Source organism: Mus caroli, chromosome 2 (genome assembly GCF_900094665.2).
Source record: "Mus caroli chromosome 2, CAROLI_EIJ_v1.1, whole genome shotgun sequence".
Taxonomy (NCBI): domain Eukaryota; kingdom Metazoa; phylum Chordata; class Mammalia; order Rodentia; family Muridae; genus Mus; species Mus caroli.
Window position 1 is genome coordinate 71,997,536 of NC_034571.1, and position 17,926 is coordinate 72,015,461.

Genomic DNA, 17,926 nt, shown 5'->3' on the forward strand with positions numbered 1-17,926 from the left:
TCTCTCTCCCTCTGTGGCTCAGAGGCAGGGTATTTCTCTCTCCCTCTGTGGCTCAGAGGCAGGGTATTTCTCTCTCCCTCTGTGGCTGAGGCAGGGTATCTCTCTCTCCCTCTGTGGCTCAGCCTGCCCTTGAAGTTGTGGTCTTCCTACTTCATTTCCCAAAGGACTGAACCGACACACTCAATGTCTGAAAAGGTCAGTGAGTGGGTGAGAGAATCAGCTATGGCCACTTTTAACCGTGTGTGTATCAAACATGATGCCTCGGTCCCCGAGGTTCCTCGTGTCACCAGTTCTGTCCTGCTATGAGGCGGCAGCCTAGACTTTCCACATATTATTGCATATTGAAAATCCCTACATATAAATCCCCACTGTAAGAGATCAATACAAACGTAACTACCCAATTTGCTTCCTTTTTGAATGGAATGTTCTCAGCTACTGTGAGGAGAAATGGGCTCTATCAAAAACTTGTCCAAATAACACTACTATTTTTATAGCCAGCTTCTATAACTAATGACATAAAACTATAAAACAGAACTTCCAGAATCTTTGAAAATAATCATGAAACAAAAGGATTTTTTGTTTGTTTTTTTAGTTTCATTAGTTTATCTGGCCAGCCTTTACCTTAGATTATGCAATCACAAGGTAACTTTTAAAAACTTTCTGACAATTTTAAAAATGTAGTTGCTAAAACAATTTCCTTTCCTGATCCAATGACAGAGCCTGACAAGGTGACAGCAGAACAAAGACAGAATCCTGGACCTGGATTGGGCTGTGTGGGCAAAGAGAGGGGAGGGGAAGGCAGGCCTCCAGTAGCTCTGGAGTCCTCTGGCAAGCACTGCAGCACGGGGTCAGCTCAGGAGACTGAGTATAGATTCCCCTAAGACAACACACACATTCAAATGAACCTCAGCAACAGAACAACTAGGAAGAGTAACACACAGAATAACCACAGAATCACAATATTCCAGTTAACATTTTAAACGCTGGCAGCTTTTTGTTAAGGGACTACACTGGGGCTGGAGAGGGCTCAATGGTTAGAACACTATCTACTTTTCCAAAGACCTTGTGCTCAATTCCTAGCACCCACATGACAGTACTGTTACTGTCTATGACTCCAGTCCCAGAGGAATGTGACTCCCTCTTCTGGCCTCCAAAGGTACCACATACATGCAGTGTACAAACTTAAATTCATGCATACACGTATACACATAAAATTTTAAAAAAACAAACAATCAAGTTTTTCAAGCCCTTGCCTACCTTCTCAGCATTTGAGTGAAAGGCAATAGCCATGTCCAGCCTGTGCACTCTCTCCTCAGATGCTACTGTAAACTGCTTCCACACTCTGTTCAGTCGAGGAAGTGTGTCCCCTGAGGATCGGGAAGTACAGCGCAGAGACTGGCACAGGACAACTGTGGCCTGAAGCAGCTGTCTGCCATAGTCGTAAGTACTCTAGGAAGGAAAATAACCACCGAGATAGAATACAAGAATTCAGATGGGGGGGAAGGGCGGGGGGTGAGGCGTGTGGCAGCACTATACATCAATACTACACAGTCCAGTGACCTCAGAGATCTGATGGTGACCAAAAGGAGGAGGTAAAGTTAGCTATATACTTTATATTACATCTAACAAAGTAAAATATAACCATGTGAATTCTGTATTACAGAAAATACACAAACATACTCTCAATCCCCAAACAATTCTGTATTACTATGCTAATTCTAGTGAGATACTAGGAGTGTCGCTTTTAATTTGCTGGTATCACACATTGATTCTGTGAATTGTTAGATAGTCCACACAATAGCACAACATATAATACTACACGCAGGGCACAAAGAAGCCCTGCAGTCAAGAGTGAGTGTATGTCCACCAAATGGCCTTTTCTTAGCTCTGTGTAGCAACACTGACCTTCTTAGAACTAGTAGGTAAAGTTACACCATAGTCTTGCAGAAAGCTATTCACACTGTGCACTTGTAGAAAAGAAAACAAGTTCTGTACCTGGGCAACATCGACAAATTTTCTGTGTTTTTCCAGTAAAACCTTCGTTTCCTGAGCGTCATCACCCAGCCTGATGTGGGTCTTCAGCAGGGCATCCAGAAGTTCACTCAGCCATTCTACCGCCTACATGAAAATTCAGAATAAAACCCGACTCATAATTCTCTTCTTGCATTGAAATATGACATCTGTGCAGAACTTGCTTCTGTTTGGTTGGTTAGTTCTTTAATTCTAACTTTGGTTTTAGCATTTATTCGATGCCATGCTCTATGAACTAATGATCTCCTCTGCTCCTCAAACTTCTGCCTCAAAAGTCAAGGCTGGACCTTCCAAAGAGAAGTGCTCAATGTAACCCAGCATCATGTGACCCAAGGCCATGGGGTCCCTGTAATAGAGTTCTGCTGGGATCTGATGTGATTAAGTAAATTTCTGATACCAAACACATGATTATATCAAGTTTTTTATGTAGTACTGAGTATTCTTTTATGGGGTGAAAGCAGGGTGCTTCACTAGCCTTCATTCCAGGATAGGGCTAACAACTGAATTGACAAAGATAATTAATAAAGATTACAGTCTCTAAATCAGCAGAGGGTTTTGCTGAGGGGTGAGTCAAATGAGATCAGTTAACTAGCTGAGCACCAAGCTTATTCTCTACAGGAGAAACAAGAGCCTGATGTCATACACTGACGTTCTTAGACCACAGGAGTCCACTTTAGTTCAGTAACTTTCTAACTTAATCTATAATGAAGTAAATCTAAACCAACCTCCTACGTGGTTAAGCAGGCCTTACCTGTGAAGCATCCTCTTCACATTTAAACAGCTGCACCATCTGAAGCATCTTCAGCCTCCGCACATCTACCATGTCCTCACATCTAATGGACCAAACACAAACCCAGCTTATTATTCTGGGTTCGGTGATTGTCTGACATGCGTGTTTAAGGAACACTAAGGTACTTAGTCCTACGCTAAGAACTGCAACTATTTTGTACTGACTTGTCAGAAGTTTATGAATATCTAATCTATTGTCTATGTTACATCAAGACCTCAAAATACCTGGAATGATACTGAATGACAAACCCTCTTGAGGATAGCATGGATTCTGCAAAATATTGAAGCAAAGCATAAATGCAGTAGTCTACCAAAACCCAGAGAAACTTCCATTGCCAACTTTATTAACCTAGCTTCAAAGATAAAAGTGTAAGAGTTTAGACGATAATGTTTCTTGAAATTTTAATTAATATATCTTATCAAATTATATTAGCTGAAATAATATTAAATTCTGAATTTAAGATGTTTATGTATACTTTTTAAAAAATTAACCCACAGATCTTCTGAGCCTGGTCTCACTGTGGTCAGCACAAATAATGTAGAGAGCAAACTCTAACAGTGTCTCCGTGTAACTAAGGTCGGGCCCATTTCTTCACTCCCATGCAGTCCCGCCCGGGAGGAAGCAGGAAGGGAACTCTTAGAAAGCCCCACATATCAGAAACAAGCAATTCAACAGGCCCCAGGCTCTACGGTCAGTGTTCCTGAAGAGTGTCTAATGATAACCCAGAACCAGCTTCCACCAGGCTACTTTTTAGGTAAAGATTCTCAGTCTCAGCCTAATGCTACAATACAGCTTCTTAAGGTAAGTCTACAAGCAACAGAAGAGAAATAATGATAATTGTTTCCAAAATACAAAACAAAATATCTACGACACATTAATAATAAAGATGATTAACACATAAAAGCTCGAACATATTTTGTGTCATTGGGGAAGTAAGACAGCTTACATTTAAATTGTATGTTATCAAAGCACACAGTGTCACTTTGGAAAATGTTCCTGGGGAGTGAATTTTAGATAGGTAAGATGATAAAGACTGTTACAGACCCAGCAGCTTTGTGGGGGGTGGAGAGAACACGCGACTCACTTGCCTAGCATAAGCATCCACTGGACAGAAAACAAGAAGATAAGGAAGTCCTGGATGCATGAAAAACACAACGTATTCGTGAAACAAAGCAAGTGGAATTCTGTGGAAGTTATGGACACTAAGACTACAGAGCTGAAGGCGGCCTCCCATGTGATCCTAGGGGCACAGCTTCATCTCAGAAGACAGCCCCAGTGTAATTCCATCCAGCACATAGTCTGACGAGAGTAGTCCACAGTTAGCCATCTCCAGCCAGCTTCCCTGTCACAAGAAGTTCATGCCTCCACCCCACAGAAGGCGTGCTGAACACTGGCATCAGACCCTTGAGGCCCCGAAGCTGTGCTGTTGTTGTGAATGGAAGGCTGATAAGGAATATCACTTTAAGATGGATAATGGTGAAAATAAGCACCAGCATCAACAACAGCTTAGACCACAAGGCTAAAGATGAATCACAAACAGCCCAGGCAGCACTGGTAAACTATAAGGCATTCCAATTAAAGTAGCTAAAGTAGTGGAGGCAACTGTGAAAATATCTGTACAAACAACAGCTGGGGCCTTTAAATCACATCACCTGTGGCCTTCAGGCTCGTGCACAGTTCAGGGCCTGTGCATGTCAGTGGACAGCATCCAGGAAACAAAACAAACAACAACAAAAATCAAAGCAGAATGGAAAAGACTTAAAACCATCAACATCAAGATCAAAAGATCAAGAGTCTGAAGCAAACAAAAGAAAAAAAAAATAACAAACAAAGAACCCAGTTCCATTGAAGGTATTAAGACAACACTGTAAGCAAGTATAGCGAGGAGGGGTTCTCGTCACAAAGTGGATGCCAAGTTCAGCAGTTACCTCAAGAATGGCCCCCAGACGATAGACCAGGGGGCTCCTTGAGATCTCTGGCAGTGGAGGAGGAAACGCTTTACAATAATCTACCTTCACTTCACCGCAGCAGCAGCAGCGGATACCTGGCTGTGTTTTTTTATAATGTGAAGCGAGAACTTTCCTCAGCGTAAATTTTCCTTTGGTAAATGTTGCCCAGACCCCACTGCCAAGGGGGTGCTGTCTAGATGCCTGTTCCATTTTCAACGACAGAAATACACTTTTACTTGGCCTTAGACATGCATGGAAGGTAAGGACAGGACACAGCAGTAGTGGGGCTCAGACCTGGAAATGGTGCAGAGACAAAGTAAAGGTATAAAAGCAAGTCAACGGTTTCATCTGATTCTTTTTCCTTTCTTATGTATATGCATACACAGTAGCTGTCCTCAGACCCACCAGAAGAGGGCATCAGATCCCATTACAGATGACTGTGAGCCATGTGGATGCTGGGAATTGAATTCAGGACCTCTGGAAGAGCAAGCAGTGCTCCAGCCCTTCATCTGATTCTTGTAAGTGAACAGATTACTCTTGTCTGCAGCAGCCTGATGGGCAGCAAGGCCCAAGGCAGGAAAGAACAAACCTTGGCATCTGATTGGGTGTAAGAGAACAGGAAGATTAAAGACTCAGAGATAAATCTTAAATTTGGTAGCCGACAGCAACTTGAACAGGAAACTAGGAAAGAGAGCAAAGCTTGGGGGGAAAGGAATCTGATCTAGACAGAGTTGGTTTGAGGGGAATGTGCCACATCCAACTCGAGGTCCTCTGTGGTATCCTGAGTCAGGGAGCCTTTGGTAGCTAGCAAGCCCTGAGTACACAGGGCACACTCAGAAACAACACCCAGAGAGGAGAGTGAGACCCATGAGCCCTGGAAGTCACAACTTTAGCAAGAGAAAGAGAAACCAGAAGGGATGGAGCCAAGAGGGTGATTTGAAATAAGACACAGATGTCACTGACTTTCAAAGAGACAGCACCAACTGTGTCCACTGCGATTCAGAATCAAGCAGGTCAGGTCCAAATATTCTGATTTTCCTGAGACTGAGCATTTATTAGATACAATGATTAGAAGTTACTGACACTGGAACGAGAAAGCAGACAGGGATTATGAGGGCAGAAAAAAATAGAGGGATAGAAAATGACCCAGAGAAGTAAGGAGCTCGGGTACACCTGCACAGGGCTGAGCTCTGAGAACGAGTGGGGCCATCAGAAGACATGGGCTGAGAGTGAGCAACCCTCCCATGCCAGTTCTGGGTACACACTTATTATATTTCCTATTGGAGATCTAAGCACTCACAGGAGGAGCTAGAACCAGGCTGGACCAGAAACAATGCTGGAGTGAGAAGACAGGAGGGTGTCAGAGAAGCCAGAGCACAAACACGGTCGGTCTCACCCTAAAAGCTGCTGGGAAGGACCCTGCAGGAGGGCAGGGTGCAAAGGAGTCCCCTGTCCTGCAACTCTTCATGATGTAGGATGGAAATTTCTGTAAAATTTCCTATGACTTAAGTTTGCATGTGTGCAATATTCCATACAACCATGTCAGATTACCTTATCTGTGCCTATTCTTGCCTCTGTAATTTTAATCTTTTTACTTTCTAACACTTCCAGGTCACTATTATAGACTGAGTCTCTAGACCAGTGGTTCTCACTGTCCTAACGCTGTGATCCTTTCAGTTCCTCATATTGTTATGACCCCTAAGCATGAAATTATTTAGTTGCTACTTCATAACTGTAATTTTGCTACTATTATGAATCATAACATAAATACCTGCTATGTGACCCTCAAAGGGATCATGACCCACAAGTTGACCTTAAAGCCTTAAATTCCTGTTAGTCTATCAAGGAAAACAAAACTGGTGTCAGCCCACTGTCTAATCCTACAGCCAACACAATATTGGATATATTGCATAAGAAAATGAGATACAGAAACAACTAGGTAAGACTTAACAGAACTCTAAACTAAGAAGACAGAAAAAGCACACGCCTCCGAAAAAGGTCATCTTAAGGCAAATATGAGTATCTAAGAATAACTAAAATCTTTACAACCAAGTAAAAGGGAGAGATGCCTCTTCACCTAATGAATTAGCATTAGTTGTCAGAACAATTACACAGAAATTGTCACACTCACCTCAAACCTACTCTATACATAGCATATAACAGGTAAGAGATTTGAGTTTGCAAAATATAGAGTAGTTAACTGTTGTCATGTTATCTTTATAAAATTTAACATTAACATTTAGACTTTGCCTTTGTTTCCTAAGTTGCATGTCTTCCATCACTCCTTGTATGTGGTCCACGTTTTCTTTATTTTCAATAGTTACATCCTTGCCATAGGCCCAGGAAGCCTGGTTGGAGATCTGATCCAGGAGACCTTGACCTTTTTCTCGTAAGCCTTGCAATCCTACATCTAAAACAAACAACAGGGGATTGAGTCTCTTAGCAAGGGTGCTTCCTCCCAACAGCTAGACATGGGTTCTAAATGTAGACTCTACACAGGGACATGCCAGGATGCAGATCTTTGACTATCTCAAGCAACAGAACCTTTAAATGGGGCTTAACTGGACCTCTTTTCCACTTTGCTAAATTCTCCCTAAATGGAATCTTCAAAGCACACATCTGCATAGATGACTATTGCTGAAAACGAGAAGTATGAGAGTCTCTAGTCAGCAAATACTATTTTCTGTTTTTTTTTTTCCTCTTGCTTTTGTGTTCCATTTTTTAGGGAACTAGTGCACATATTTTGTTTAAAAATGTATAATATTTGTGAGATTGCAAAATCTCTCACAATATTTGAACAGAATAAAAGGATGAACACTAGCTGTGAGTTGCAGCTCACATGCCATGGGAAACACCATTCAGGATGTACTGACGCCAAATTAGACACGTGCATAGGAGTTCTCTTTTGAGAAAAAGTGTGGCTCAAGAAAACTTCTGATACTTTAAAAGCACATTTGGCATATGAAATATTAAATAGTATTATGCACACCATCCATTAACAAAGGCTGTAAGCAAGTAAAACGTCAATACAAAATGCTTTTTAAACTAATTCCCTGAAGTTGTTTTCATAATGAGTTAATTTGGCTCAATCATATGTCATCACTTTCTACGACCTCCCTCCCTGTTCAGCGTCTTCTCCATTCACTCCTGCTGTAAAATGCCCCTTCTCAGCCTTACTTCCCGCTAGGAAGTTCACTGTTTCCTACTGCACACACATGGGAGGGTCCTGATGCCAAGTGTCAGAGGTGGACTGATAGAACTGGACCACACTTTCCCTTTGAGATTACTCCCAGTGTGGAGACACAAGGCACAGAATCAAACCAACTATTTTTTTTCTCATGGTTAGAATATAGCAACAAATATAACAAAATCACAGAATAAAACACAGTTTAAGGCATGCAGGTTTTGCCATGGAACATTCAAAAATATGGTTTTGGCATGCATTACACATAGATGTCCCTGGACTATGCAAGACATAGCACCTGTAGATTGACTGAGTAACAGAAGGTAAAGGCCCAAGGAAGGCAGGCCTGAACAATTACAATGGAAAATAAATGCTTTAGCATAAATTATAACCCTTCAAGGAATGAAACCTCTTAATACTTTGTTTCTGTGTCTACTGCAAACGATAATTAGTTCAGTTTATAAATTAACTCTCTAACCATGGTAATATTTTTACAAAGAACTCTTTGGTTTCAGCATTTTTAAAATCTGCTTACCAACACTTTTCAGCTTCTCTTCAAGCAGTTTTAAAGTTTGCTGAATCGATGCTCCATCAGCTGGTGCTACATCTACGCACAACATCCCTAATAAGCCGTCCAACTGCTGAGACAACTAAAGCAGAGGGACAAAGAGACAACCCTGATGTAACCAGCAGCTCAAGTCGTCAATGATTAATGAGGTCATCACAGATACACTTGGAAAGACTATGCAGTTAAAAGATAAGGATGAGTAATCAGAAAGCAGGTTATCTAGAAGATGGGACACACGGATGCATGCACCAGGAAGGTCAGCAGAATGCAAGAAGTTATTGATGGTTCCATTTCTGTCTATGTTACAAAACACATGTATTGAGAAACCATCAAAGTGAACTACTAGCTTGGAATCCAATCACATGCGGAATGACAAAATAACTTAATTAAAGAAATTCATTTCATTACCTCCACCAGAAAATTACTGTCCCAGAAAAGTCATCACGGGGCATGCAAACCTACAAAAGTTTGTGCAGATTGTTTGGACCACTTGCAGGAAAGGGAAGGGAATCAGAGCAGGTACTCACATCTTGGGCCACACCATGAAATTCCAAAGCTGCCTGCAGGAGGTTTTGCCTAAATTCTAGCTGACTGGCCTGTCGATAGCAAACATCGCTAAGCTGTTGCTGCAGAGACTTCAACTCCACAAGATCTTCCTCGTCTCCGGCGTTTAAGAGTGCTGCAATCTGCTGGTTAAGCTCCACATATACTGCGAACCACTCCTGTAACAGGGGCATCACAAAGCAATCTAAAGGTCAGATTTGCTCCTGGAGCACTAGTTCTAATTTCTCAAGAAGAGAAACAGAAATTTTCGCATATCAGAATTATTTAAATAGAGAATATTCACATCCTTCCACTGTGACCCCAAATCAGCCACAAACCAGTCTCTCCTGGGCCTTCTAAGTGGCCCTTCTTCCCTGCTCTAAGGGAAGCCTGTTTGTACTCAGAAAATACGGGGACCCTTGGAGTTTTCCCAAACCAACCATAGTTCTTATCAAGAACATCCCACCCACCATTCCTGGGTGAGCTCATGCCTCATCATTACCTCCAGACTGTTATTGTCAAGTCCCCAAACCTCACCACTGCCTCAGTGCATCTGCAGCTCCCCTATCCACAGAGGGATGCCACAAAGGCTTGGCTTTCTCTTCACAGTGTCTCCATCATGTAGACATCTACCAACACCAACTCCTGGTTTCATCCCTGACTCCCTGATTCTCTTCTGAACTGTATTATTCTCTTTATCTTACTGACCTATTGTAGACACCACAAAAGCTGATTGCCTGCTACTATACAGCTCCCTAAACCTCAATTTCATGGATCCTGTTCTCTGACCTCCAAGGACTGATCCCAACTGCCTGCCTTTAGCATGTTAACATTACAATCCTATGGTGTCCACCAATCCATGTCAGCAGGTTTTCTGCCCAGAGCTTGGCAGCCTCCTGCTCTTCCCTCTACCCTGGGTCACAGACTCACACTACTTCCATTTAGACCCATGCAGGCTTCTTTCTATACATGTACCTATCACAACCTAGAACCAGGTTTCTCTGCCTACTGTGACTATACCAGCTCATGTGGCTATGGTACTACAGCAATGTGCTATACAACTGTGGTCAGTAGCAATGATGTTCCACAGATTATATATAGCTTACCAACATCACATCGCTCAGTCAATGTTTATGCAACATAAAGGAAAATACATTTTCAATGCTTGCCCCGCTCCACACTGTTGGGTAGTAAATGGCAGGATACATGTGTTTACATATCTTACTTTGTGCCTTGATTATATCAAAGACTTCAAAGTTTTATTATTTTTTTTTAAAAAAAAAACCTATTAAGCCTTATTCTGAAATGTCATTTTCAAAGAAAAATTAGTTTTATTCTTCTTTCCTCTTTTTTCCACACATCTCTGGCACTGTGCCTGTGCTCCCCCAAAACACGCGCGCGCTCACACTCTCCTTTCCACCGCTGCATTACATGCATCTTATTGGACTCTTTCAGAACCTTGTTTCCCCTCATGATCTCCAGGTTTCACACTCTTCACACACACTTGCCTCCCACTTACTGACCATAAGCAGGCTGAGAGAGAACATACAGTTTCTAAGATATTACTCCTTGCTTCACTGGAAGAACCAGAAGCATCTCATGAGAACCTGTGAGCAATTCTGGAGCCCTGCACCCTGTGGGCCACCACACCCAGCGCCCTGCAGCCAGTTCACTGCTGCAGACACAGAGCTTTGCCTCTGGAGTTATGTTGTCTGTATCACCCACCAGAGCTTTTTCAATTGGATTACTTTCATCCGCATGAACATCAGCTGAAATATATTTAAATGTACATTTTAGGTTTTCTATACCTTAATGTTTTAAGTTAAATCACACATACATGTATATGTGCACACACAAACTTGAACATATATACACACCTGTACACAAATCATTTCTATAACTAACACACACACACCTTTCTTTTAGGGGTTCTCAATACTCATTTTATCTCACTTACTATTCTCTTTTGAATTTTTCCTAATCAAATTTCTCCTAAGAAGTTTCCCCTAATTTTGTACTACCATTCTTCTGAAACCAACCATGTCACACCCACCAGAGACTCCAAGGCTTAGCTCCTCCACCAGCCAGGCCCCAGGCTCCACCCCATGACTCAACAGCTCATCTGTCTGCTGCCTCCCTCCTTTCGTAGTCTCTACTCTTTCATTTTTATTACCTCGAACTCCACACTAGTCTATGCTCAAAAAGTGCTTCTTACAGATTGAAAGGCATTACAGTCCTGCTGCAGACCGGGCCTCTGCCTACACCTTGTTCCCCCGTTCCCTGGCAACACCGACATCCCCCTCCATCATGTTTCTGCAGCAGCAGCTTCCAGCACCGAGTCTGAGCTTGAGCTTGAATTCCTCCTTCACCACTTTTCAAGGCTCAGGGACTAAGTGCCATCTCCTCAGAGAGGCCTTGCCTCAATACCACACCTCTCCATTGCTCTCTACTCCCCATCTCTCCTGACTTAACTGTAAATTCTATATGGTAAGACTTTGCTACAACTCAAGAATTCAGAACAATGCACACAATTAACTCACACTGAATAAATATACAAACTATAATAGACATTTCAGACTTGGTATTAAATTAAGTATACCTACTTAAGATGATTTTTTGCAAATGTCTGGAATTTTTTGGGTTAACATGAATAAGACACAGCAGTAATACATATGAGAAGCCATACAACAAAGATCTCTATGCCTAGACTATCAAAACTGTGGAGGTCAAGTTACTGTTGCATTAATGGTGGTGGTAAGAATTGTCTTCCTATTTTATTGGCTATGTTAGAAACATAATTAGTTTTTAAGGAATTTTAAAAATAAAAAGTTATTACAACGGCTAATGGAGAGTAGATGTCAACATCTTATTTTACACTGTGTGTCTTATGTGCTAATGTGCAGCATGGGGGCGGGTCAGAGGACAACCTTCAGGAGAAGTTTCTCTCCTTCCACCACATGAGTACCTCTGACACAGCTCAGCTCATTAGGCCTGGCAGCAGGCACCTTCTCACCAGTCCAAGAATGGCTGTTTTAATGTGAAAGGAATCTTGGAGAAAATTGATGTCATGTTCCCAAATAGACTGTGATTTCACTGCCTTATTTATAGCACTTAGAAATTTAGTTAGTATTCTGAAGAAATGTGTCTACTTCCTGAAAAAGAAGTGGCAATGATTTTAAGCAAAGCAATACATTAAGGGGTTAGCCTTCTAGAAAATAATTTTTCACTGAGAACTTCAAGCTTCACTTGGCTTGGTGCTCATCAGAAGGTTTAAGCTCTTTGGTGGGGCCCCAGGGTATACGAGGTATATCTCACCAAGGATGTAAATATAACACAAGAACTGCTGTGTCTTAAAAATCAATACCTTGATTAGAGATACAGATTTTATTGATTTATATAAGTGAGGTTGTCCTAAAGACACATCGGCAGCCTGTCTAGGATGAGTCATGGAGACCGGGATAGTCTATAATATGCACTGAAGGTCAATTGAAGTGTTTATTCCTACAACAGGGGGGATTACAGTGTATGTTCCCTTAGGTGAGCAGACTGCCTTTCATTCACCTGATCTATCCAGCTTATACATCTGTTATATGGAATAAGATTAAGTATGATGAAATGAAAAAGCACAAGATTTGGGGCTTGAAGAAAGATACAGTAGCCAATGAGTGTGAGTGTCTTTTTTGCAGCACTAAGACAGTCAGCCAATGAGCATGAGTGTCTTCTCTGCAGCACCAAGACTTAAGGTCTTAGCTGCCAGTGTTTGGACAGTGGCGCTGCTGGAATGTTGAACATCTACAACAGCTGTACCAGAAAAAGCATCCCAATGTGGATGAAGGAAACAGGGCCAGGTCAGGCTCCCAAGGTGATTCCCACACAGGAAGGATCAAGAGGAAGCGCACTACTGGTTCCTATCAGATGGTACACACCAGGACATACATGTGGCCTCTATGGCCAGGATCCTGACAGAATACTAAACAGGCTTCACAGACCACACTCCACACTCTTACCACAGGTTTCTTGCTTCAGTTGCCTCTACCAACCTACAAAAGACTTTTATTGAACTAATTTTTTTAAAAAATTTTTTAATGTTTCGAGTCTTCCAATTTGTAATTCTCCTGCCTTAAAGTTCTGAGATTATAGGTATGCAACACCACACCAAGATTTAACTAAAAGATTTTAAAATTTGTTGTCAGATTCTATAACCACCATCACATTCCTTACTATTTTCTCTGTTGTACTAAAAAGCTAAATGAATTTCTACACCATATCCCTTGCAAAGAGCTGTGTGTTAGTAGAAGTCTCATTCTTCTTTATACTAATCCTAAACAGCCAAACGTATTGAGTTTGTAGTTTTAATTCTCCATTATTAGCTTTTATGTGAAGTTTGAATTTAATGCTTGACATTGTAATTTAAAGCAAATAGTATACTAAACATTTCTAAATTCTATCTTTATTAGCTATCAATACTAAATTTTGCCATTAATTCACAAGACCTGAGAAACACCAATAAATGCTTCCAGCTGTTGGATCTTATTTACAAAGAACAAACAAGAGTTTCAATTTTGTTATTGGGTTTTTGGTTGGTTGGTTGGTTGGTTGGTTGATTTTAAGACAGTTTCACTATGTAGTCTTGGATGGTCTACAACTGGCTATATTGACCAGATTAGCTTCAAAGTTAGGGCAATACTCTATAGGTGCATGCTGTACTACACTCAGTTAAGAAAGTCTTGAATAAAATACTAAATATTAGAACCTTAAATATCATAAGTTAGCACATGTATTATCAACCAACCTTTTCACAAGTCAACGACGGTGCAGCGCCACCTATTGGTTAAAATAGTTCAATCCTCTTTCTAAACCTTACAAGGGAGAATTTCAAATCTAACCAAAATGCAACCCAACACAATAATAAAAGTCCACATCCACCAAGCTTTAGCTGTTTCCAACCTGTGGCTGACTCCATTTAATCCCGACTCCCACCCAGTCTTTCCACACTTCCCAATTATGCAATGAATCCCAACCAGCACACACGACTTCAGTGCAATCCGTGGGGAGTCATCAGTGTTTTCCTCCAGGACTAGGAGTGAAGACGTCAATTTGTCTCTGCAAGTCCACAAGCACCAACAGCCTGAGAATTAGGGCATGACGAAGAACACGCTCTCTCTTAGGTTTATTCGTTAAATTGAGTGACTTCTCTAAGAGAAGACACGGAAAGGACCACATGGAGCCCAGAGATCCACTACAATATCAGGAAAGCATGTCTGTCTGTCAGCAGTGTTTGCACCTGAAGAATCTTCCTCTAGATATCCCCACCCCGGCTAGGGGTCCTTTCCAGTTTAGAAGTTCTGCAAACATTTCAGCACACAAAGTACGCTGAAGCACACAGACTCCGTAGTACACTGCTTCTTTAAAGTAATGTAATGGCCTTGTAAAGACAGTGCTACACAGGTACACCTTTGTGTGTAACCTGCACCTTTATCCACACTTCATGAAACACACAATGTGTTTTTCAATCCAATGTGAACTTATACATGGTCTGTGTATAACCCATTTTCTACCTATAAGTGTTTTTCTTGTTTTTTTTTTTTTTTAAATAACAAAACACAAATGTCTTCAGATTCTCACATCACAAACCCTCACTAAAAGTCTTGCATAATTAAGTTCTCTTCAGATAAAGTCAGGAATGCTCTATGCCACATACTGATTTTAAGAACTAAATAAGCAAACAAATTATATAATCCAGTTATACTATAATAATGCATTCCAGAATAATCCACGCAGCTCCTACAAACCAAATCACTACCAAAAATTAAATCAAAATCAGAGACAAACTAATTAGTACTATATCATGTAAAAAAAAAAAACAAAAACCAAGAGAATTAAAAAGATTATAACCTCAGGAACAGGGCTTATAAGTTAAATATAAATTATCCACAACAACTTCGTTTAACCATAAAAGAGAGATCCATGCTGGAAGCTGTGAAATGCATGAAAATATATATGCTTTCAACTATAGGATTTCATTTTTAAGTTTCTTATGAGTCCAACATTATTATTACTGACAAGTTTTTGAAGATATTCTAAGAATATGCAAATTAACATATTCAATGTTAATTTTTCCAATTTTGTTTTCAGTCTACTTAAAATGTCATGGCCTGAGAAAATTGAGTGTCTTCCTCTCAAACTGGACATGACTTTCACACTGAAGCCAGGCTGACTGCCCCACAGCAGAACCCAAACAATATTGAACTCTTCCACTTGCCAAGTTTTACATTTTAAATTCTTTTTAGTCATTATTCTCTACAACCAGCTTAGGGATTCATTTATTGCCCGACGTAAACCTGATCTCCTGTGTTTAACGATGTCGGTGCTGTGGCTCTTAGCATATAATCCTACTGCATATTCCCAAGAGAGCAGCAACGGCCCTCTCTCTGAGGACCACAGAAATGCCACTTGGAAAAGGAAAGGGAAAGGGGAAATGGGATGGGGTGGGGGTGGTGACAACTGTGGGTTTGAAAGGGGAAGTGAATATGATCATTTGATATACAACTATAAAAATTTCACAAATGAAACCCATTATTCTATATGATTAATACTTGCTGAAACAACAATTAAACCCAGAAGTTTCCATCTCAGGAACTACTGGCAAAGGTTCTGTATTTTTAAGTTGCCATTTCTCTGACACTGTAAATGTCATCCAAATTGTGCTTCTTTAACCAAGTAATGGAACTGTATGGGAATCAGGCCCAAACTGGCACTGATTATATTTCAGCCATCAAGGTCACTTTCAGACCTCTAAGCACTCAACATAAGCACTCCATACCCTACACCAACACTGGAAGCAACCCAGCACGCAGTACTCAGTCCCACCCAGCTACTAGTGCTGCCACGGCCAAGGGAAAGCTCCTCACTCACGCTGTGTTGGCTCTCGATCTCCTCATGCTTCTGTTGCAGGGCCTGGGAAGCCCTGATCGAGTCGCCAATGCCCCACTGTGCTCTCAGTTGCTCAGACCCAGGCCCTTCAAGCCAGTTCACAACCTACAAATGAAAAGGTAAGATGAGAATAACCAAAAGCTTTCAGATTTTCATTCTCATTAGCTTCCCGTCCCCAAATTCCTGAATTCTCTGAATGTTTATAACTTAAATTATTTAAATTCTATTTAAATGTCTATTAAATATTTAAAATATCACATGTAGTAAACGACTCATCTGGAATTACATATTTACACTGGGATATCACTACCAGAAACCTGAACTTGGAAAAATGGACACTGTAGCTAGCACTTAGCTTTCAGCTATCTGACTATCTGCCAGGCTGAGGAAAAAAAAAAAAAAAAAAACAAGTAGAAAACCAACAAGAGAGAACACTGGCCTGCTTCTACTAAAGAGGGTTAAATTCTGCTTAAGTTAAGAGATCCAGAACTACAGGATTTAGGGTTGGGAAGGACATCAGAAATGACATTGGTCAAAGGTTTTAACTAACACTTCAGAAAACTGAGTTTCAGCAATTAAGTAACTGGTCCAAGGTAACAATATACTATTGAAAAACTAGGACCAAAGGAAAGACTCGGGGGGAATGTTCTTTCCAAAGCCCTAAAACAGTGAAGTAACAAAGTGAAAATACTACGTAACTAACTACAGAATAAGACGACTTTAATATGTTCTAGGTGTCTTCCTAGGATAAACTAGACATCTAGACTTCTGCGGAGAAGCCCCACAAACTCTGCTCAAGTGAATATTAGGGGGATCTATAGTTTGCCAGGATGGTGGGACCCAGTCCTCATCTGCAGTGTCACAGAGGCAGGTGTGAGCCATCTGGGGAAGATGAGTCACTCTAGCATCACAGGTTCATGCTCCCTCGTGACTCACGGAACTGAAAGATGCCCCACGTTGTATTCCACCAGACAGTAACAGTTCAGACCTGCCTCTGGGTGAATTTTAGTAGAAGCAACATTACCAAGTAACACTGGTGCTGCTCGGGGGAACAGAGTAATGATCAGACTCATTCAGGAGGTTCTGCGAACTCTTCCTGAACACTCTCTGTTAAGGAATTCTAATCAAGCCGAGCAGGAACAATATCACCAAGCGTCACCTGTTACTAAGTTACAACAGAGAACCTGAGACTAGATGTGCATTGGCTTAAGCCTACACTTGGGACAGTTCTCACAAAGTGGGCACAGGTGCTTCCATCTCTTGCTGGGATGGCCGCATAATGAAGAGCAATCTGTCTCTTACAGTGCACTTCTGCTAACACGCACTCTCAGTTTTAAATGCTTATGCATTCTTTTAATTATTATATAAACATACAATGTAAGGAAACCCTGTACATTTCCTTCTGTTAATTTTCAAAGCAGCTTTTCTGTATCATCCTAGATGTATTTGCTTCAGCCAACTCCTAAGATCCAAGTGATTTCTATCCTGTGATTTTTTTCACTTAGCACTAAACTACAATACTGTAGTGATTTTCCATGTGCAAACTACTATGATGTTTAATAAGTTTACAAACCTCATTTTAAGCAGGCCACCCTTTGCCTGTTTCTCTCTAACTGTCCAATCAATCAACCCATTCATCTTAAGATGCACAGCTATTGCATCGACGTTCAAGACTCTACTTCCTTGGAAATACATCCATTGGACCTTTCTTGCCCAATGATGAAAATGCTAATGATTAATGCATACATTATACATCAGTCCTGTAAAATACTTGCTTCTATCCAAAATCACCCATAATAAGCTTTAACTGTATGTGATGGTTTGTATATCCTTTGACCAGGGAGTGGCATCATCTGAAGGTGTGGCCTTGTTGGAATAGGTGTGACCTGGTTGGAATGGGTATGTCACTGTGGGTGTGGGTATAAGAT

The 17,926-nt window shown here is 41.1% G+C and overlaps 1 protein-coding gene across 2 annotated transcripts in view; it reads right to left on the minus strand.

Moving 5' to 3' along the window:
- Nucleotides 1–17,926, minus strand: part of Sestd1 (SEC14 and spectrin domain containing 1) — a 95,956-nt gene that overhangs the window by 3,470 nt on the left and 74,560 nt on the right. For both annotated transcript variants that reach the window (XM_029472050.1, XM_021150523.2), the window contains 7 exons: nt 15,981–16,103; nt 9,050–9,244; nt 8,490–8,604; nt 7,021–7,180; nt 2,783–2,864; nt 1,996–2,118; nt 1,258–1,449 (listed from right to left, as the gene is read on the minus strand). In XM_029472050.1, the coding sequence (XP_029327910.1) occupies nt 1,258–1,449; nt 1,996–2,118; nt 2,783–2,864; nt 7,021–7,180; nt 8,490–8,604; nt 9,050–9,244; nt 15,981–16,103 (990 nt within the window). The remainder of the gene's footprint in view (nt 1–1,257; nt 1,450–1,995; nt 2,119–2,782; nt 2,865–7,020; nt 7,181–8,489; nt 8,605–9,049; nt 9,245–15,980; nt 16,104–17,926) is intronic.